Source organism: Rhipicephalus microplus, chromosome 9, assembly GCF_043290135.1.
Source record: "Rhipicephalus microplus isolate Deutch F79 chromosome 9, USDA_Rmic, whole genome shotgun sequence".
Lineage (NCBI taxonomy): Eukaryota > Metazoa > Arthropoda > Arachnida > Ixodida > Ixodidae > Rhipicephalus > Rhipicephalus microplus.
Genome location: NC_134708.1, coordinates 44,950,730 through 44,973,580, shown reverse-complemented (window position 1 = coordinate 44,973,580; position 22,851 = coordinate 44,950,730). Strand labels below are relative to the sequence as shown.

The following is a 22,851-nucleotide window of genomic DNA, read 5'->3' as shown; positions in this document are numbered from 1 at the left end:
TTTTCGGACATGCCCACACCATGTGGAAGATATCACACGTCTCCCCACAGTGTGGGCACCGCCCGTCTGTGTTCGCATCGAAATGTTTTAGGATTGCAGGACAGAGTAGAGTACCTGTCTGCAGGCGCCTTAGAGTTCGCTCTTCCGCCTTACTGAGCCCCTTTGCAGGAGCCGGGTAAAGGCGGTGAGTGTCGCGATAATAGGTCAGAATTTCTTTGAACCGCAGCAGCGGTGTATTGGCCTCCGAGTCATAAGAGCCAAGGTGAGGAGCCCGGTGGGTAAGCGCTCGGGCGGCCGCGTCAGCGGCCTCATTACCTCGTAGGCCCTGATGGCCAGGAGCCCATACGATGCGTTTCGGGGCTGGATCAGCGAGAGCCCGTTTTAGAATTTGGCTGGCTAGGGGGGATATCTCTCCTACCAAGTAATGAGTACATGCTTTCCTGGAGTCCGTGATGATAACTTTCGAGTTGGGGTCCGCAGCAGCAAGCGCTATCGCGACTTCGTCAGCGCGCTCTGGATTTTGTGCTCGGAACGAGAGCCCATTGACATGCTTTTCCCGGTGAACTACAGAGGCCGTGTAAAATCCCGTGGGCGAAGGCCCTGCTATATCTACGTAGAATACACCAGGTCGGGAGCCGTGTCGCCTCTCAAGCGTCCGAGCCCGCGCCTGTCTTCTGCGATGTGTGCGAGGGGCTTATGGCTGTGTTCGTTCCAACGGTATATCATCAAACTCTGCTTTACGCTAAAAAGAGATTAATGGAAATTCTTTCCGGTACAATGGGAACGCAATTCTCTTCCAGTTTTTTTTTTTCAATTTTGCCAATTAGCCTTTTTGAAATTTCGTTGACTGAGCGTAGGTAACCTGATCCCGCCAGATCCCCATCACCATCGGTCGGCCGGGCTAATTTTTCAGTTTTATTTTTACCTAGACGAACCTTAATTTGAATTTACGCGCTGGCATATGTTAAATGATGCATCACTCATGAGAAGGCGACACTGAGGAAAAGAGCATTTTTTAAAAGCCAGGTTATTTGTATTAGGAACTTAATTGTGCAAATACCCAGTCGTTCATTTGAAAAAAAAAAAAACACCGCTGAGTACCAGAAAATTTCTGAAGAATTTCACTGTGTACCCTTTAATAACGGTTAGAATGCAAAATCTTGAAGTATTGAAGAGCGTGCACCGCTCCGTAGCGGTTGTTGAATCCTTGACAATATATAGCTCAACAAAAGGTAGTAGTATATACTAAAGTACTTGAAATAAGATTAGCATGGCCTTTGAGCAAGAATGACACGCGAAATCACGAAGCGTTACACGTTTTTTGTCCTAAGTAATTTCGCTCAAGGTCTACATGGTCCAAGAAAAGATAAATACAGTACGATAGACTTATGCATCAGAAAGAATAACCGTTAAGAATATTTAAATCCAATCCAACCGAGAATAGGTTTCTACCATTTGGTATGTCTTTCGTTCATGTCGGTGTTGCACTAAACTGTTTACCATATTGATAACAAGTTTCGTTCCGTTATATCCTACTAAATGCCCCCGTGTCAGTACTTTGTCGAGAAGTTCTGTCAAAAACGAAACGCAGTGCTGCCGGTGGCCCCATGCGTGATTTGTGAGACTTTCTGCATTATTATTATTATTATTATTATTATTATTATTATTATTATTATTATTATTATTATTATTATTATTATTATTATTATTATTATTATTATTATTATTATTATTAATATTATTATTATTATTATTATTATTATTATTATTATTATTATTATTATTATTATTATTATTATTATTATTATTATTTAACCGAAGCTAGTCCTGTTTTGAATTAAGCGCCCGCTTGTGCTAACTGGCGCTTCAGCCACGAGAGGGCGGGACTGAGCCAATGCGTACGTTTTCTTCTTTAGACAAACAATTCAATTTAGAACATCTACCGGTGCAAGTAAATATTAGTTAATATAAAAGGCACTTGCCAAGTGCCGCGCTACTTGCAAAAAGTTGCACTATCTACAAATTATTTATGATGGTAATTCACCATATACAAGTATTAGTGAAGCCTCACTGCTTCGGAACTGCCTCCCATTTCCTGGCTATATATAGTTGAACGAAAAATAGTAAGATGTACTTCCAAAGTACATATACTAAAATTGGAACGATACAGAGAAGATTAGCATGGCCCCTGCGCAAGGATGACACGCAAAATCGTGAAGCGTTCCACATTTTTTGCACTCTTTTAGGGGAAGAAAACTGTGGTGGTGTGAAGGGTATGCTAGGTTGTGCTGGAGTGTTCTTGTTAATATGGCCCTTATTATTATTTTTTTGGTAGGTTTTCTGCGGTATAGGTGTTTTGTGATGCTAGCTTGTGCTGGAGTGTTCATGTGACTCATGTTACTTCATATGACATTTATTATTATTATTATTTTTTCATTCCACTTGTGGCAAAGCGCTTGCAATGTTTGTACGAAAACTACACTGGTGTAATTTTGTGCCCTGTAACAAAATTTCATTTCGAGAAGTCACACCAGCAAGCTTCAGTTAGGATAGAGTGCTCAAATAGCGACAGTTAAGATAGAGTACTCTGTAATTAAGAGCTTTTAAAAGGATGCATATGTATTGAATTTGTCGGCTCATTTTCTCCCTGATCCGGCTCATGCGTACACGATTAAATGGTCTTTGAAATTTCTATGAAATGTGCCCTTCATAAACAACAAACGAGTTTGCCTATGTACAAGTGTTGCTAAATAATTCGACGTGGAGATATATTATACCGCATCTATAGAAAAAAAAAATGTAATGCGAAGCAAAAGAATCCGGTCAAATACTCCCGTCGAGATGTGATTCAACAGATTCCTATATCCTGACAAAGAACATGACGGAGAAGCAGCTCACGGGATCCGGACCGGACCTCTGTATGAGTAACGTTGTGAAGCAGATATATAGTCGAGAAAAGCAAAGCAACCAGGCTTTAAAGTTATTGAATATACTTCAATCAACTCCTTGAAATAGCTCAAGCACTTTAAAAACCTCTATGTTTACTGTAATAAAACAACACAGCACATATACCTGTTTATTCAAAAGGCTGCAATATTCCATAACTTCGTGAATACAAATGTTTCAGCTACACTCAAAGAGGCCCGAGCGCGTGAACTATGTAAAGTGACTCAATACCCCCCTCTTCCCCTATTTGCTCCGTCTTCTCCCCCCCCCCCCCCTTTATTAGGGTAAATAACGATAATGTTTGATATTGTATTAGGCTCATGCTCTGATATCAGAAGTACTCACGGAGTTGGGATAAATTTTGGATTTAAACATGCACAGATATTAATGAACGTTTTTTTTTTTTATGACTTCACACACACTTTCGCCTGCATAGGTGAGCTTTTTGCGTGAATTAACTATACTTTGAACCGTTAACTATACTTCGAACAACTTGCAATACATTTCAGGTTTCGTCGCAACTATTTCAAACTTTCTAAATGTGATTCATTCATTCGCAGAGTCATTCATTCGATCGTCCGGTAAGAGCCGCGGGTATGTCGAGGGTTGCGAAGGCAAGGATCTCGTGGAAGAAACTGCTCGTCATAGCGGCTGTTCCACACCTCATCTACTTTCCGCTTCGCTACTTCGCGACCAGACGTCAAGAACCGCCGAAGGTTGATGCCGCCGCCTTTGGAGACTTGGACGCTCATCCGATGGTGCGGGGATAAGCTCGGGGCATACTGTTCAAGGTCGATATACTCATAGGAGCCAGTCATATGCGGCCATTCTCCGCTGTTGTCACGCTACTTGAATGTTTGGCCGACGGACAACAACTCATTGTGTGTTGCGTAGAGATCCTGTTTATCGAAACTATTTACCCTATAAAAACGAACTTGTTCATATTTACGAACAATGTTGCAAGTTGACCCCGCGTTATTCCTCCAGTTGCCTTGTTACTGAGTGTGAAAGTTTTGTCGGCCTTTTCACTCGTTTTTTTTTTTTTTTTCTATTGACAGCGCTATAGAAATGTGCATGTAGCCATCTAGGTGCAATATACACACGACTGCTCTTGTTTTGAAATGCTCAGTTTTGAAATCTCGTCCACATTATCCGGCTATTTTGTGCGTGTGTGTTTATCTAGATAAGAATCAGTTGTATCCATTCTCTTCTCGACTTTTGAAGGATTGATTTGAAAACACAGATCATGTTCAATGAGGGCACGCCATTCTGTCTTTGGAGGCCATGTACACTTTTTGTTTACATGCAAATCGCTAATTCGAGCAATGTCTTGCTGACATAAAGACATGTTTTAACAACTATTCATAACCATCGAGTTATTCGCAAGTTCAAAGTTGTCTGTGCACACTGCTGAAGATCTGAAATTTAACAACCTAAACAGACATCAACCTTTCAAGTGAGTTAATAAAATAGTTTTGCAACAATTACCAAATGGAACTGCGGTAATGAGAATGGAATTAACACAGCTCGTCGCAATGCCTAGGAAGGGGCAGTAGCATGGACTCATCTGACGCTCCTTACTTGGTCGTTTTATGGTCATTTCATCAATTACCTTTATTCAACTTTATGGCTTCGTAACTTCATAAATTTTCAACAAATATTTTTTAAATAAATTAAACAATTCACAATTATTGTGCAAATGCATTGAAAAAAAAAACATAAATGCTTCAAAGTTTAAAATAAAGAGTGTAGCTAATGTCACAAGAATGTCTGTATCTAGAAAATATACTAATGGAATCTGCGTATTACCTGTCAATCACAATGTGGCTGAATGATCGCAGTGCTAAAGCTCTTACTAGAAAATTTTTAAGAAAGCAGTGAGTGTATTACAATAAACCTAACTTCTGTACCGTTCAGACTCTTTTTGTCAGGTGCTGCTTCGAGAAGCAGCTACAGCTGGTGTTTTACAACTAAACAGTTTTGAGTAAAATGCCCTGCTCTGGACCATTACATGTGAGCAACTGTTGATTGACAAGACAGATATGTCTATGTGTCTACCATACATCTTCCCACAGCCTTAGTTACGATCATCACTGTTCTTTTATGCAGAGTCGTGATTTGTACAAGTGGTACAATTCATTGCAGCTAGTGACCAAGAAATTACTTGCAGCAACTGACATCATACCAGCTAACATGTTTTCCCAATTGCTCCTGTGACATGACTCGACTTATGATCGTTGATGTTCATATCTGCACACACTACCCAGCCTCTTAAGACATTTGGGCGGCTCACAAACATTGTGATCGAACCTAAACGGTCACTTTTCAACCAAAATAGCCATTTCCAATCAACTTAGCTGTGACAGCTGCATGTCATTAGCTTGAATCACCTAATACGGTCCTTGGATTTAACATTCTGCATGTCTATTATGAAAAACAGCCTGAAAAGGGCTTTCAGATAATCACATTCATCATCATCAGCCTGACTACGCACACTGCGGGACAAACTTTGCTTGCTGCTGCCACTTTACACCTGCAAACTTCCTAATCTTATCTGCCCACCTAACTTTCCGTCTCCCCTCCCACCCACTGGCCTCCTCTTGGAATCTGGTCTTTGATCCTTAATGACCAGCGATTATCTTGCCTTGCCCATAATCATTTCTTCTTGTCGATTTTGACTATGATGTCCTTTAGACCCATTTGTTCTTGATACACTCCGTTCTCTTATTGTCCCTATAATTTTCCTTTCCACAGCTCGCTGCGTTATCCTTAACTTAAGTTCAACCCTTTCTGTAAGCCTACAGGTTTATGCTCCATAGGCAAGCACCTCTAGGATTCAGCTGTTCACCTTCCTCTTGAGGGATAGTGGCTATCTACCATTCATGATTTGAGAATGCTTGCCCAATATGCTCCACCCCATTCTCATTCCACATTAATGCTTCCCAATCACGAAACTATTTCTGCACGGCAGTTTAGTCTGATAAGTCTCGGACTACCGATATATTGCCTCAGCACGTCATGTACTAGAAATTCTTGCAGAATGGCCGACACCGGCAAGGGTTATATGGCGAATTGGTTTTGAAGCAGCCTGCAGATTGCAACAGAAAAGACGTCACTGCAAGAAATTAGGCACAGAACAAGTTCTTCAAGGCCACCCCCCTCCCCCCCTAAAGAAAAACATCACCACAAAAGAGGTCAGTTAAGTCTTCAACTGTGTGTTCCTCAGAGCACATCGCATAACTTTTCTCCATCGAACTTGTGCTCCAAAATGAATAAGCTGAACTTTCCCAATATGTTTACTTATGGCACTTCAAAGAATACTTTTTAGTAAAATAAAGAGAACTACAAATGATGTAGCTCCACAGTCTTTACCCTTATTAGCCTGTGATGTATCGCCTTACTACTTTGGTTTGGGTTGCATTAAACGTGCAATCCTGTCTACTGGTATGAACACCACTGAATGCTGCAACTCAAGTACTGTTGCATTTAATGCGAGTCGCAAGATGGTGTACAGTTGCCATGTTTCTACGGAGAAGAAAAAGGCAGATATCATTACCATAGCCCTTGTTGATGACAAGTAATGGAAACTGCATTAGGTTTTTTTGTATCGGTGCTGCAATGCAGTGGCTGAACAAGTTTGTAGGAAATTGAATGTCAGGTTAGCACATATGTACAAGATTCATGACTGGAACGGGGAAACGCATGCCTGAGCAACGTCTGTGCTTTCGTTTCGAGCATCATCAGTTTGCATCGTATCAGCTCAATTTTTACACAAACACTTAAATCGCAGAAAATATTACCTATAGCAACCAGACTTGCAGTGTTGCGACATGGTTATTACGTAACGCTCATAGTAGTTCTTGTACCAAAGAACTGACGTCGCATTTCAATTTGTGACTACTGTCTATGCAAACTTACAATTCTATGGCACTTGGCAGCCACTGATGCTGTAGTGTATCATCACTTTCATTCACTTTCCATGATTCATGCTTGGGATGTAAAAACAGTGCAAAAAAGAGACAAGGACTAAAGTAGGTCCTGTGTTTTCTCTACTTTAGTCCTTGTTTACTTTTCACGCTGTATTTACATCCCGAGCACTTTTGTTTAGAAGTCGAACGTCCCAGTTCTTCCGTCTTGTCTTCCACCCTGTGTGCTCAAGAATGTCGAGCTGAGCTTCGTGTCAGGAGACGCCGCCGTTGTATCGATCCACTGCGAAGGTGCGGGTTTGTCAATGACGCTATACTCACAGCCCAATAAAAATATGTTAGCTCCACCCACAGAACCGCAGAGTGCCTGCTGCTCACTTGTTAGCTGGTTTCTGCTCATACTGTGAGCACTTTTTTTTAGCTAATGCAAGTACTGTGCTTATCAGGGGCTAAGAGTTTGTCGTTATTGCATAAAACATTGTTTGGCTGAGCAGCAATGTTGGAATCTCGGACAAAGTCTACTAGGACATTCAAGTTTCCGACCTAAAAGCAGCAGCACAAATGTGTGCATGCATGGAAAAGTCAACTATACTCAAACCTCCATACAGCGAACCCGGATATAAAGAAATATTGGTTATAACAAAGTAAATTAAAAACAGTCTTACAATAGATATAGTGTTGAGAATATACCTTTATAAAAATTTTCGGTTATAATGCACTTATTTTTGTGTAAGATGCGACTTGTTAAATTAAGATCTGAGTGTATTTGAAACACTCGAGACGTGTTTCACATCGCGAAAATGAGTAAATCACTGTTGGGTCGAGCATTGATGATAATTTTCTCTGTGGGAGGGTCAGGAATGGCCATGGGCGGAGCCATCATTTTTCTATAGTTTGTAAGAGATAACAGACGCACGAGTCGGAGCAAGGTATCGTTTGTATGTCCCAGCCCAACATCATCTAGAAGGGTGTTGGCCAGGCGTAGTTCTTCAGCAACACTCCCGAATAGTTCGTACGCAGCAGAAGCACTCCATCCAGGAAAGAGCTTCTCGCCGCTGCGTTCCCTCCCGTCTACATCGTTCGGAAAAAGCTTAAGCTGATGCCGCTTTCCATCACGCCTAAACAGCCCGCAGAAATCGCAGCAGGCCTCCAGTTGCTCTCCGATGTCTCCTCTGCGAGCAAACATTAGATGAAAAATATTCATGCGGTGCATCTAATGTGCTCAACTGCAAAGTTTTATTGCCACAGTACATGGTCATGCCATAATACGCTTGTTCTATTGCATTTGACAGAAATGCAAACAGTGCAAAGCGTGGCTTCTGGCCCAGTCGAATTATGACGTGCCTTGATTGTCGCTAGGCGAATCTGTGCTCTCGGGCCGTGTCACCATAGCACTAGAATCTTCATCTAGATGGCGCTATCACACTACGTGCATGTTTCAAGTTGATAAGTACATGCTATACGATAGTGCCAATCGGAGCAAGGTTCTAGCACTACGGTGATGTCACCTGAAAGCACACATTCACCGAGTGAGAGTCAAGGCATGTCACAATTTTACTGGGCTAAAAGCCACACTTTCCACTGTTTGGGTTCCTTTCCATCGCAATAGTAACTCATATTTATAATTGTTGTTAGTGCATTAGTTTGCAATGTAGCATAACGCAGAAATGAACAGGCGACAGCTAAGAATAATGCTATTAGGATACTAATCATAAGAGCCAACACTGTATTAAACATTTCTGCCAATTTGCAGAGCCATGATGCTGGTTACATTTGGTCACTCGATTTCTTCAGTTCAATACTCGAGAGCCTTGTACTGACAGTTGAGTTACGAAAGTCTGCAGACCATTTGGAGCAGTACCACTCTGAACCTAAGGCATTGCATCTCTCTATACAACATTTTTTAGACAAGCTCAAGGCAGTGTGGAGACGTAGACCACAAAAATACAAACACACAGGAAAACCACCGACTCACAACTGTGTGTTCGTACTTTCTTAGTCTGCATCTTTTTGTTAAGGATGCATTTTGCGCTGCTTTGAAGACAACTTCTTATCCTGTTTTTTGGACAAGGCAGTTTTTTTAATAAAAAGTGCAGTGACACAAATACACTTAATGCTCTCACAGACCAACTCTTTATTGAGGCAGAAATACTTCTCCACTGATAAAGTTTTGCTGAAATTATTAAATGGTAGTAACACAACCATTCAATAATTTAACTACTTGAGGGCAGTAGGTTATATGGAAAAGTTGTATGATGCCACAATACATGGCACATTCATTTTTTCAGAAAGAAAAATTCCATGTAATTTGAAATATTTGTTGACTTAAGATCCCACTATGGGGATAGAGTGGACAAGACACACAGGTAAGGAGGCAGCTGTATTACGTTAGGCCAGAACGTTCCTAACTGTGAAGCGAAGCAAGTTTTCGCTCGTCAGCACTCCTGACACTATACGAGGTGCAATGAGCGACAAAAGTTTCTAAACATGGTCCAGCTGACCTAGAGGCACTAAATGCATCACTTAATAAACATGAAAAAACTTTGTTTTTACCACTGGAGCTCGACATAGCCTTGATAATTCGAACTGTTAAGTAATTGTTAACATTTGACATTTTAATTAACATTCAAATAATATTTTGCTTGGCATTAATAACTATGAACTCTGCAATTCGGCTTTCGAAATGACCCAGGTTACGATTGGTCGCATGTCTGCATTGCCCTTTCACCTGCCTAAATCACAATTTTTGAACTTAGCCATTTGTGACAAAACTCAAAAACAGCTCGTGCATGCAAAGACAGTTCACACAGCATCTCCTACAGACAGGTGGTAGCACCCAACGAAAGCGCTTCATTGAATGCATTTGTTCAACATGCATACCGTTCTGCACCGTAGAACTGCCATCCTGAGACAGAAGTACATTCGCGAATCGGCAAAAAACAGTATCCACTCCGAAGTAAATTCAGTCCTGCTACAACAATTACACATTGGTATACGACGGTTTTACATATAAAGCTCCTCAACACCTTGGTGTACGTAATAGAAGCAGAATGTCATAGTGTTTGCTCTCATTCTACAATGCACAGCAGACGTCAGTGTTTTGTAGATGTGAAAACACCAAAAAAAAGCATTATCAACATGACAGCTGATTTACCTGAACACATAAACAGATTTGTGGCCACAGTAGATTTGATAACTTTGTATGGTGCTTATATATACATACACAATAGATTCACCATTTTTCCAATTTGTTCCTCGAACAGCTCTGACAGTATGCATGAATTCATCGCTGCAGCGAAAATACTTCTGCGAAGTCGTATGCTAATAAAAAGATGTAGGTTTTGAGCACCTTCACAGAATTTGAATACATAACATGTCGGTGCTGGAGCTTCCTTATGTTTTAAGAACAAATAACACATGGTACTCTCAATGAAAACAGTTTTAATTATGCTGGTAATTATAGACGTGCCAATTCGACTTTTGCAGAACAGTTGATTTGAACTGTCAAACAAACAGTTCAGACTAAACTGTCAAATCAAAGCGAGTTCATTAACGCACAAATGCACCACAGTGATGTATACTGATAGCAGAAGCTTCTCCTGTATGCCCTGGCTATTCCTGGCCAAAGTTAGGTCACAAATATATATGCTACGACAGACTGACTAAAGCAAATAAAAAATTGTGTCATTCCAAAATTCCCCCTTTTTAATGCATTAATGTGAGGCAATTCATTTATCGCCTCACCTTTGTAAACTGTAAGCGTACGTCATAAACTCTGATGGTATCCTATCACAAACAAACACGGTAGGTAAATCTCTGAAACTAATCAACAGTAAACCAAACTTTCTCAATCTAATACCAGAAATTCTAGTTGCATGACTCACTGCCAAGATAGAGATATGACAGTCATCCCAAGAATGCACAAAACATAAGCCTATTAAGGGCAAGACTGTTCCATAGAAAAAAAGAAAAGGCGTACATTCATTCCTTCATTCTTTCAAGAACACATATAAAGCTAAGAAATAATGTCTTGCCTGTTTCGAACCGTGTGTAAGATAAAATCTTAACGATGCAGCAACAATGTTATAGATTGTATGAAACATGAGGTCAAACATGACTTGATGGTATTTGGACATGAATGCTACAGCATTTGCAGCATGACCCACTGATAACACAGAAAAAAAACAAAAAAACTGAGATAAACTTCGCAATAAACATTTTGCAAAAGAAAGAAAGACTATAAATGCCCTAGAACGTGCTGTTTGCAGTTTTTTCGACTAGGGAAATGATAAAACTCTAAAAGCAGGTCCGAGAAAATGCTCGAAATATTAAACAACCATGCCAGTCAGTTTTTCATTATCATAAACACACACGTCTGTACAATTGAATCTCATTACCATAAATGCATACCCCACACAATAATACAGTTTGTTGTACTGAATACTTCTTATAAATATAAACATCCCTGAAAAAAAAAAAAAGCAAGGTTTGCCCTATATTCATAATATCCGATAATTTATTACGCACTCAGACCTCCTTATAGCAGTGCTGCATCTTACACGAAAATAAGTCCGTTATAACCGAAAATTAGTTACAAAGGTATATCCCTAACACTATCTATTGCAAGGCTGTTTCTAATTTACTTTGTTATAACCAATGTTTGGTTATATCCGGGTTCGCTATACCAAGGGTTTAATGTATTGACTTGCTGAGGATCGACTGTATAGCTATATACGAGACCATAGCCTAGGACAAGTCACAGGATAAGTAACTCGATCAACACATTTTAACATAACAGAAAATTAAAACATTTTGTGCTCAGAGGCTCTTAACGCTCGACCGCATTTCACAGCAGATCAGTGTTCATGGTTATGATCATTCCACATAACACATGACGCAGTGACTTGCCCAGACAGGCAAGAAAAACAAACTGGCGAATGAAACAGTGATAATTACATAATTCGTTAAGTAAATAAAAAGAACAGCACAAGAGATGCCACATCTTGTTTAAGTCAGATCTTGCATTACATAAAATTTTTTTTTCAATTTGCACAGGATCCCTATGAATATTATATGGAAACATGATAATGTTTCTTTAGGCTAGGTTGTTGTTATGGAGGGCTGCTGCATTGTGGAGTAGCCAAGCTGCATTGTAAAGAATGAAGCAATGTGAGAGGCCCAATCGTGCCTACTTAGATAGCGTGCACCAGGTGTGGCTGTGGCGATGCCAGCTGGGTGCGCACTTTCCCCAACCTGTCGGAGAAACGCTTTGGTGTTAAACATGAAAGATAATATGATAATGCATTCAACACTGATGTGCTACCATCTGTGAATAGAACACGCAGCTATCATCACAAAGTACGATTGTGACAAGGCCCTGTCGCGTGTATACGACACGCTGAGTGCGTTAACTTACTGAGCTTTGCCAAGGCAGGAAAAGCTGAAGCCTGCGCTCAGTATCGCACCTGCACATTGGTATCCCTTTAGCCAACACACACACCGCATACAGACACTGGTACACTGTGCACCACAAACAAACGCCTACATACAATCCACGGAGGAACGTGGCACCTCTGCACTGAAACACTAGCTATGTCATGTATCTTTCTAAAGTACAATCGGCAACAAATGTCTGTGGTACGTGTAATCAGGCGGCGAAAAAAAAATCTGATTTCTGAAAACCCAGGGATGAGTTAACAGTCATGAGTTAGAAGTTGCAGCCATGTGCTCGGTTTTGTGGGCGACATGGTGATCCTTCAGCTTTCAAGCACCGTGCCTCGACATCATGAAAACACGTGCATGTCACTAATTTAGGCCCAGTAGGAAACCTGTGACCAACTATCCTTTCAGTGCAACGCTGACTCATATTGTCGCATCCAGGTACAGTCGCGAGATTACCTCGACGTTTGTCAGAGCCAAGATGTGCACCGTCACGCAAGCACTTTAAGTAGTGTCACCATGGAATGCGTTTCATTTGGAGTTTCAGCGAAGCACCGTAATTGCATAGTGTGAATGCACAAAGAAACGCACCCATTCCACGCCAGAAATGCATTACGCACGATCGCTCGTTAGAGCAACTGCAACTAGTAAAGCTATACAGGCAGCTTATCGAACAATAAACATGTGAACACACTAAGAAACATTCAAAGCGGCACATTTTCATACTTGTCATATCAAGCGGCTGAAGGCACATAGAGCTTCACATTATTATGCAAATTTATGCATAATACACAATAATTATACGTAACACAGTACACAGGTATAACCTCTGGGTCACAAGGCAAAGGCGAGTGCAATAAAATACAGTCACTTGGTTGAATGCAAGCAGGGAACCAAGCATCGGGCCTCTATCATATGCTAAACACGCCACTTGGCGGTGCTTGACGAGATAAGTTGCACTGGAAGTGTGTCCAACAAGATAACATATCCGTGCTGGGCAGATGTGGAGGCACCCGTACAGTCAATCACCGGGTGAAAATAACGTGACGAGATAATGTGCCTTAACGGGAAAGGCCGTCTCAGGCACGGGATAAGCCCGGCGGCACCACTTTAACAGGCACCGAACGCTCACACGAGATGGGCACCATTAAGTCGCTCTGCAGACACCCCCACAGTAACGGCTGGGTACTCTCGGTAAGGTAACCAGGCCTGCATTTTTGCACTCGCTAGTGTAACAGTACACCCAAGGAGCACTGTACCCCACACCCAAGCAGGCTGAAAGGGCACCAGAAATCGCCCAATACGAGGTGATGCGTGTCCGCCTGAGGACTGAGAGGCGAGATGAGAGAGCTTCGGCAGAACATGTTAGGCTGCTGGCAGAAAGCAGGCGAGAGGGCGCATTTGACGCGATGAACTACATCCAGTAAACAGGACACACAGCACATCCAGGAGATTCCCCAAGTACTACGCTTCCACAGCACCTCTAGGCTTCTGTAGGTAGGGTACACAGCCTACACTAGAAAACACTCTGCAGAAGACAGATACAGGGACTCGAAGCATGCAGCTCGAGAGAATGACTCAAAGAATGGCGCAGCAGCCGACGTCGCGCACCTCTGGCGGAGGAGGCATCACTTCCTGCGGAGGCTCGCGGTAGGAGCCGTCCAGGTACACACGCAGTACGAAGATCCAGTACTCGCTGCGGTTGCCATTGTTGTACGTGAAGCTGCTCTCGATGCCGGCGTGGGCCTCGCCACCGGTGAACAGGCGCATGGCCACTGTCTCGCAACTCAGCACACGAGCGCCTGCACATAGCCAAAGGTGACAGATCGTTAGGGCAAGTGGTGTTGCAAGTCGTGGCACACTGATTAAGTAAATAAGTGTATTTAGCGTAAGTGGTGTGAAACGTTGACAAGTAACAGTGAATGAAATGTTCTGCTAGTGACTTAAAACGTTCACCTTTATTGCAATCAGTTGCTAAAATCGGTGCAACAACCGATAAGACGTTCTCAACAGTAAATTTGCCAGTGCACTTTAGCCGCTAAGCTACCACGAAATACTGCCCATATATTCTTTGTGATACAGTATCTTGTAATTACATACTAACGCGCTGAACTCGCCACTTTAACAAAGCTGCTACATCGGTTCACATTCAGATGTTGGCAAAAAGCACAGCCAGAGTATCATGTGCAACAACACATCCATAAATGCGCATGCTCTAATGCCTTATAAATTCAATAAAATAAACTAGTCTGAACCGCCACAAGAAAGATCGAAATAGAAAGGAAGGAGGGGCACTAACCTGTGGCCCTAATCCAGGCCTCGACGCGCTTCTTGGTCGCCGACAGGCTCTCAAACTCGGGCACAAAGATTCCACGCGTCAGCTGCAACGGCATGAAAGTCTTGCAGTGAAGAGCTAAAGGAGGCGAAGGTGGTAGGCCCCCTTCTACAGGAATGGGCTCCTTGCTGTAGGCCACCCTCAGCACCCGCACAAAGAAGGTGGTCCGCTCCGCATGCTCAGTGTATGACATGCGCTGTGTGTCCACCATCGTGCCTGCGCATGAAAGGAAATGTATATTTATTCAGTGGTGAAAAATCAAGAAAAATTGCAAGGAGAAACACACATCGACCATGGTGGCCACTTTCTTTTTTAAGCATGTGGGTTACATTTTTGTTTGCTTAATTATTCAACCATGCTTTCCAATTAAATTTTAAAAATGAGCATGAGGCCTCAGCTTGAGCAACTGCATCGTTGTACTCAGTGTTCTTTCAAGCGGTGGAGCAGATTTTTCAATTTTTATAATCCGACACTGTTGAGGTGCACCGAACACAGGTGCGCACTAAATGTTGGCCTTTAAAAAAAGTTCAATGCTTAACTGTCAAATAATTCAAATATATGATGTTCTATAGCTAAATTTTGAGGTGGGGCACCGGCAAAGGGTGTTTCCCTCAGCCTGAACGCAAGGGGGGCCAGGACTCCCCTGACCCCTGCTCACGATTTATGCTAGTGCATCTAATCACCGTGAAACATTCCTGAAAGCGATGATCTTGCATAAAACTAAGAGGAAGACAGAATATACTGCTAAATATAGCATCACGGTTTTACTTAACAGCCAAGTGCTACAAAGATGTGTGCCTTCTAAAGAAGCCTACGTTATTGCGGTGCAGACACATGGCAACTGACTTGCAAAATTTCATGTTCCAACAATACTAAGCGTAAAAGCTTTCAAACGAGATATGGCAGCTAACGAGAATGAGCACTCCATCGAGTATAGAGTACCAACTAGCTCAAACCTTCACGCTGTCAAGTTTCATGTGTCAAAATAGATTCATCAAGAAAAAGCCAAAAGTGCAAGTTTTTGACATGGAAACTGCAGAAAATACTTGCGTTACCACTTTGTAGAAACGATGCAGCATCTGAAAGTGAGACCTGTGCAAGTTTTCAGCACGACATCCAATATCACCAGCTGTATTCGCTTATTGGCCGCGGTGTTGCACAGCCTCCACTATTTCAATGGGTTGAAGCACATACCCAACTGAGGCGAACTTATACATTGAGATGCAGCATTATGTTGCAGAAATAGAACAGCTGAGGCAGTAGTCGGTAATTTACCTTGTAATCTATACAATGCTTTTTCACGGCCACTACTGACACTCATAAAAGTAGCTTCACTGAAAGGGCTGTGCCAGCCAATGTGTCATTGCGTACTCAGAATAAAGCTAAAGCTTCTAGGTTTACCACCATCTCAGACATCTGTATGTGTTTGGACTTTTTTTTAATCAGTCAGACACGATTATATGCTACTATGTCGATCTGTCTGCCTGACTATTCAATATTGAGAAAAGACATACGGTGTGCGACATGCGCTGTGCAAGTGAAGTTTTTGGTTAATCGCTTGCTCCTTGATCGAGGCGTACGTCAACTACAGCTGACCTTTAATGTTGCGAAATTCTTAGCACATTCGTCACGGGAAGGTTGCTCACCTGATTTCAGCTTGATCTCGAGGGACTGGGCATTGCAGAAACGCAGCGATCCCTGCTGGGAGCACCACTGTGCCGCGCGGCCAATGACGTTGCTGAACGGCTCGTACCTCGGGAACGAGAAGAGCCCACCCGTCGACTGCCGCAGGGGCACAAAGTCTGCCACACCTGCGCGCACCGCATAGATATGTATAAATGCAATAAGCGGAGTTTGGGTGTCTACGACATTTTCTCGGCAGGCGGGAGCAAGCATCATGAAGCTTCTGAATTATGTAGAAAGATGGGCTTAACATTTCAATGTGTATTGGTAAAGCAAGTTCCACGAACACATCTTCAGGGGAAGTTGAAAGGGAACCAGATAGTAAAGCAAAGCACCACTATCGATGCACTGCTGAGGTGAAATAATAACTAGACAATTCACGAGTAGCGTACTCATTGGAGGGCACAGCACTCACTCCAGCATGCTTCTCAGTTTCTACAAATCGTGTTTTGGGACTCCTTTGATGTTGACCATAGCACAGATGCCACAGAACAGATACCATGGCTTCTAGCTTTCAACAAAGGCTCAACAGACTACCTCTCTAATAATGTGGTCATGGTGGGACTCACCGATTTCCTCACAGCTCGTGGAGCCGAGCTCGTAGAAGACGCGGACTACGAAGAGGAAGTGTCGGTTGCGCCCACCATACTCGGACCAGTACGACCTGTCGGGGTCAAAGTTTGAGTAGCTGGGGATCTTCATCTCTTGCGTCTCCACTGCCAGGACACGGCCTGCACATCAGAACCGGCACATGCTACGAGAGGTTGAATAGATTATTACGGTGTGCCCCTGATATGCTTCCCTTGACCATCATTTTCTGTTGCGACGGCTTGGTTCACCAAAATTTTTATGCTACAGATACACTAAACGTCCATACATAACAAAGTTGCATCCTGCACGAAAATATATTCACTATATTCAAAAATTTGTTATAAGGATGCATTACTAACAATATATGTCTAGTGCAAGACTATTATTCATTTACTTCATTATAACTGATATTTCGTTATGTCCAGATTCGTTATATCGAGGTTTCAGTGTAGTTTCATTAATAAGCATTCCTGCCTGCCTGAAGGACATCTAGTTGTAATTGCCCATCCCTGGGGAAGCGAAGAAAAACTCTAGCGCTACCGATGTAAGCAAGTGAATTATGCTACACTATTCCGAAACCTTTCCTGCACAAAGAAAGATTCTGTGAACAGCCGATCATGAAAGATCCTCACATGTTGCACATCACTGAATTCTACTACATTACTTCACCAAGTCCCTTCCTGTACGAAGGAAGACCTTGCCAACAGCCCATCTTGAAGTATCCTCACCACAGGTTAACTTGGCCTAATATTTTGTCACTGCAGTCAAAGCATAGATGGCGTTTATCGTCTATGACAAGGTGATCAGAACACTGATGAATTTCTTCACATTTTTCTAACAAGGCACATAGTGAATATAAGGTGATCAGAACACTGATGAATTTCTTCACATTTTTCTGACAAGGCACATAGTGAATATACTTTTCGATTTGACCTCCAACAGATACACAATATATACAAAGTGCATTCTGATTATAGTCGGCTACGCTGTCTAGACAGTACACCTGACCAGCTTAGATGACAGCCTCAAGCCTGCATTGCCCAAGAAATTAAATTCGTTTTGACAATGTCTTTGTGATATGAATGCCACGTCATGTTAACAAGATACACCTAAGAGCATATAAATTATTATTCTAGCTTGTTCTAGTTATCATTCTAGTTTGTTAAATGTAGTACCCTGTTGAAAATTCAGTGCAGCATAAATGACATGCATCAGAAAACATGACTGCCTTTGTGTGACAGGAAAACCTTCCTGTCAATGTTTTAGGCTTTTTGGTCAGCTACAATTCTGTTTGCACATCAGAGTACAGCCAGCGTCATTTTGCTCTTTGATGCTTTGTCGCAAAGCTATCTGTTTTGCCAGGTATGACAGAACTGGAATAAAGATTAGTGTGGCCACTGTCTGCTTGGGTGTCTACGTAGTAGTCCACGGCGAGTACCAGAACACAGCCGCACGCTCTACGCACATACCCGGCGCAGGCTGGTGCATTAACTGCTGGTTGTAGCGTTCCAGAAGCTCGTGCAGTGTCTCGAAGGTGGGCATCCCGAAGAGGCCCGCATGACCCGTCTGCTGCGGGATGAGGTTTCGGTACTCCAGCTGCTGGGCAGGTCGACTCTGGTCGAGCCGAGGAACCAGCCACAATCTGCACCATAGCCAACACAAGTCAGTCAAGGCCATGACACATTTTGAGCCAGCTCTTCTACGTTTCAAAACGCAAGTTATTTGACAAATCAAACGATTTCAATATTCACATTGTTAATCGTCCCCGCCCACAGGGGTGACCACCTTTCTGCAAACTAAATGCGGGAGTCAATGACTGTGGGGTGAGTGGGACCTGACATGGAACAGTGAGAAATTAATTACAATAAATGATTTTTATTTGCTGGCAAAGAATTTTCTATATCAATATGTCGTCATCTCTGAAACAGGGGAATAAAGTAACTGAAACAAGTTTGTGTTCAAAAACATATTTTCGTGAATGAAACCTTATACAGCACTGTAATACATTCGAAAATGAAACAGTTATTAACAAGAATATAGAAGTTTAGCAGCTCAAAAAAAAAAAAACACTACTTACAAAACAGCTGTGGCTTTATTACCACATGATACCAAGAGTCTTACACCGATGGGCCCTCAATGAGGGAAAGTCCCACGAATCACGAGATGGTGGTCACCTTAAACCCATACAATGTCTTGTATGTGAAGTACAGGGATCATATAAACAAAGGGAGACCACTTTTAGTAGTGTCGTGAGTTAAAAAACACAATTAATTTCAGTGGTGATATTGGTTACCACTGCCACTTTCTAAATATTTCAGTAGTTTGTTGTAAACTCTGTTGGGACGACCACTACACTGCGCCCACTACACTGTAATTCATCATCATTATGCAAAGTAGCAAAGTACACACTATGCGCCTGCAATGTAGCGGCACATTTTGGTGACGCTGGCTGATAGTGTCATCAATTATGGCTTAGCCTTTTAAAATGAGTGGTAATCCTTAAACTACCCTCTCAATATACAATTCACATGGTGTTCATTTTTGATGAAAAGGAGCATTACGAAAGGAGTGCACAGGAGTACACTTCATTTAGTAATGCGCTGTTTCATGAAAAATGAACATCAATCAATACAACATGCTCACCTTATCATCTCGCCTCACGTGGTGCGATGCCTGGATTGATTCTATATTTTAGCCATCCAATATTTACATAGCTGCTAATATGACTCCTTGTCCAACATGATTCCTTCATGGGTCTTTCCAAAGCAATGACAAGCACTGGCGTGGCTTTGCGGTAACGTACTTGACTACCACAGAGGATGCCAAGGTTTGACAGCGGCTCGAAACTACTTTTATTTTTTTTTCTTTCTTGTTACGTTTCATGGCTGCGACAAACAGCGGTGGTAGTGGACAACATCGCCACCGAAATTGGCTGCTTTAGTAAGCAGCTTATGCCGCAAGAGACGCACCTCAGGCTGCGTACATAGCGGGTGCTCTGCTCCCCGTACTCGTAGTAGGTCATGCGCTCAGTGTTCACCACCTCGGACGAGGTCTTGAACTCGACGCTCTCGCATGTCTTCACTTCCCAGGTGCAGTTCTCCTTCAGCCAGTCGTTGGCACGCTGCAGAAGAACCCTGCACGAGACACCGATGTATATGAACACCATGACCATGCTGTTGACTGAATTTTTTTCTTCAACAATTTCTTTCTATGTGCCATACTGCTACAGTCACATAACAGCAAGGTAACACACCAGCGTTCCAAGACAAACAACCATGTAAGGGTGGTGTTCCAGGCATTGGTGGCGTTGTCTACTGACCGAGTGATGCCTAAGTGTACATATGCGTACACATGCGATACAGTATGTTTCTTCATTTTGAGCCAGTGTGAAGCATCGTAATTTTTACACTACGGACAAACCTTGATGTCTGTAGTGTAAACAGATCTAACAAAATGCTATACAACAAATTATCGGACATAAAAGCGTAAGTGAAGAACATATCAGTGGACAACAGCTGTTGGATTGGGATTGAATCAAATATGAGCCGGGTGTTAGCCCGACGTGCATCAGTAATGGTTGTAGCAAGCAAGTAAAGCTGTATTCACACGACAGACATGATCATGGATGTATCATTGACACGTGGCTTGACTCGAATCGTTCCACAGCCTACATTCACATGACAGGTAAGATTCATGCTACAAGCAAAGGTTTCAGTATTTCTCCCCGAGGATTCGAACTGTAATAAGGGCTTCCGTCGTTTTGCAAATTGCTAAATGCAGATCGTTCGAACGGGTGATGTAAAAAACGATGCACAAGCTTCGTCACTTAAAAAAAACTATAAATCAATAGTTAAAAGTCGACACTAGGAGCAAGCATGGTTGAGAAAATCGTGGCTCATCTTGGGTTCTCAATTTAGGTTGATATGAAAAGAAATAAACATTGCTATTTTTGTAGTGCAGACAATATGATTAACGAGGGCATGCTTCGCACCAGGCCTGAATAACCATAACATCTGTTGCACGGTGAAAAATGGTCACCAACAACAATGCCAAGTGCGCACAATATCAACACGTAACCTACTGCCAAAGAAACTAGCTCCTGTCACCGTGTCGGCAATGGGTTTCTCTATACACACCACTGTCGCATGCTGGTCACATTTGGGTCTAGCTCGTGAACGTTCGTGAGTGTTGCTCTTAGTATTACGTCGATCAAAGTGCAAACATAAAATAACAAGAAAGCATATGATAAAAAAATCCGTAAACAGGGGTTGCGTCGAGCCGACGTTTCGACAAGCGGAGATTTTGTTCGTCACTTAGTCCTTCCATCACTATCTGTCATACCTAAAGCAATGCAATCATGAATATTCCCTCTTGAATTTTATTTGGGGCAGCAATGAACCAGTAAGACAACCCTTTCAGAACAATGCTACGGGGTTTCTTTTCATATTGACACACTGCATACATCTGTGGCTTATAGACAATTAATGACTGCTGCTTGAAGATCTGAAGCGACTTATTACCATCTGTATACACCACACATGCGTTTGTGTGTATGCACTTTGATGAAACAATGTACACGGATTGTTCTGCACAGACAATGCAATGGTGCTTATGCTGACCGTGCGAAAACGCCACGACCGGCCGATACCGCCTTTCTGTAGTTCTGTACAGACATGCTTACAATGCGCCCGGGTACGAGAGCCGCCGGTAAAGATCAAACGATCGCGCCTAGATCTTGCACTCGCTTGAGGCCAAATTTCTTCAGGAGTTCGATGAACGCGCGCGCGGCTCCCTAACGCGGCGAAAACGACTACTCAACCAAGGTCAGTCTCACGACGACAGCTCGAGGAAAGTCTCTTCTTGTTTATGTTTGAACGTTTTTATCTCCACGAGTGACCTCTGGTTGACTACATACCGCAGTAACGAGCTGCATAACGCAACTTGAAAAAGGTAGTCGCGGCGGTACGCATGATAAACGCGCATCTCTTTACGACAATCGCAGTTGCAATACGGGTACAAACGCAATGCCCGCTTAATATGGATCGACTGCGCGCGGCTTGCGCAACTTGCACCGCGCAGGGAATCGAAAATACAAACACAGAGCTCGCTGCAAAAAAGAACACTCGCCGTAGGTTAATCCAAACTCGCAAAATATAGACCGTGCGATACGATTAGACAAGCACGGGCGTACAGCATACACGAGGTTTGGCAGCGCACACACCTCTCTCTGCGGTAGAATAAGAGCTTCGATGTTTTTGTTTGTTTTTTTTTTTTCACTTATCGCCTTGCGAAAGACGGGAAACAATTCCTGAATAACGGTAATGCAGCAGCCAGTGCCGAACTTTAACTGGAGCGCGCCAAGTAGATGCCTCACCTGAACGGCTCGAAAGTCGGGGTGCTGAAAAGGCCGCCCGAGCTGATGCAGTAGGGCAAGAAATCCACGAAACTCAGTCCACCGCCCAGGGACGCGTGCTGCCGGGTGGCTTCGCTGTAAGACGGCGGAAAAGACGAGACGGCGGGGCATCCCGTGAGTGGAGGTGCCGAGGCCGACATCACGGAGCCGTCGTCTGCTGCCGACCGCAAACGAAAACAAGCGCGATCTCCGGCGCCGGATCGGATGACGACAGCCGCCGCGCGTCAATGGCCAATGCGTGGCTCGCCGTTGGCAGCGATAAACAACGGGCAGCGAGCGTCAGCGTACGTGCATTGCTCGTCGCGACGACGCACCGCCGGACTGTTTACGACAGCGCTGCGCCCATCCCCCTTCCTTCTAAGTGCGTCACATGCTCCGCTCAGGGTACCTTGCTCAACTACGGGCGGTGGCCCAGGCGAGAGTTTCGCAGTTTTTTCCTAATGTGAACGATGTGTGAACGTACGCAACCGAGCTAGATACCGAGCTTGATAGAGTTTGGAAACTCTATGCCAAGGTCG

At 43.0% G+C, this 22,851-nt stretch overlaps 1 protein-coding gene, 1 non-coding gene and 1 pseudogene across 3 annotated transcripts; 2 read left to right on the top strand and 1 right to left on the bottom strand.

Annotated features, from left to right (window-relative positions):
• Positions 1-1,233: 1,233 nt before the first annotated feature.
• Positions 1,234-1,322, top strand: LOC119165964 (U6 spliceosomal RNA; annotated as a pseudogene).
• An 808-nt stretch (positions 1,323-2,130) lies between these two features.
• Positions 2,131-2,233, top strand: LOC119165957 (U6 spliceosomal RNA). Its single transcript, XR_005109097.1, has one exon. It is a non-coding gene; the product is annotated as a U6 spliceosomal RNA (small nuclear RNA).
• A 5,558-nt stretch (positions 2,234-7,791) lies between these two features.
• LOC119163796 (uncharacterized) lies at positions 7,792-22,673 on the bottom strand. 2 transcript variants are annotated; one of them, XM_037415865.2, is made up of 8 exons: positions 22,295-22,673; positions 19,890-20,054; positions 18,390-18,562; positions 16,899-17,060; positions 16,293-16,457; positions 14,611-14,862; positions 13,923-14,113; positions 7,792-8,044 (listed from the first exon to the last, which is right to left on the bottom strand). In XM_037415865.2, exons 1-8 carry the CDS (start codon positions 22,471-22,473, stop codon positions 7,991-7,993), a joined length of 1,341 nt encoding a protein of 446 aa, XP_037271762.1. In that variant the 5' UTR covers positions 22,474-22,673; the 3' UTR covers positions 7,792-7,990. The 2 variants fall into 2 exon arrangements, with proteins under 2 accessions (XP_037271762.1, XP_037271763.1); XM_037415866.2 differs by lacking the exon at positions 7,792-8,044 and having other exon boundaries at positions 13,573-14,113.
• Positions 22,674-22,851: the final 178 nt, after the last annotated feature.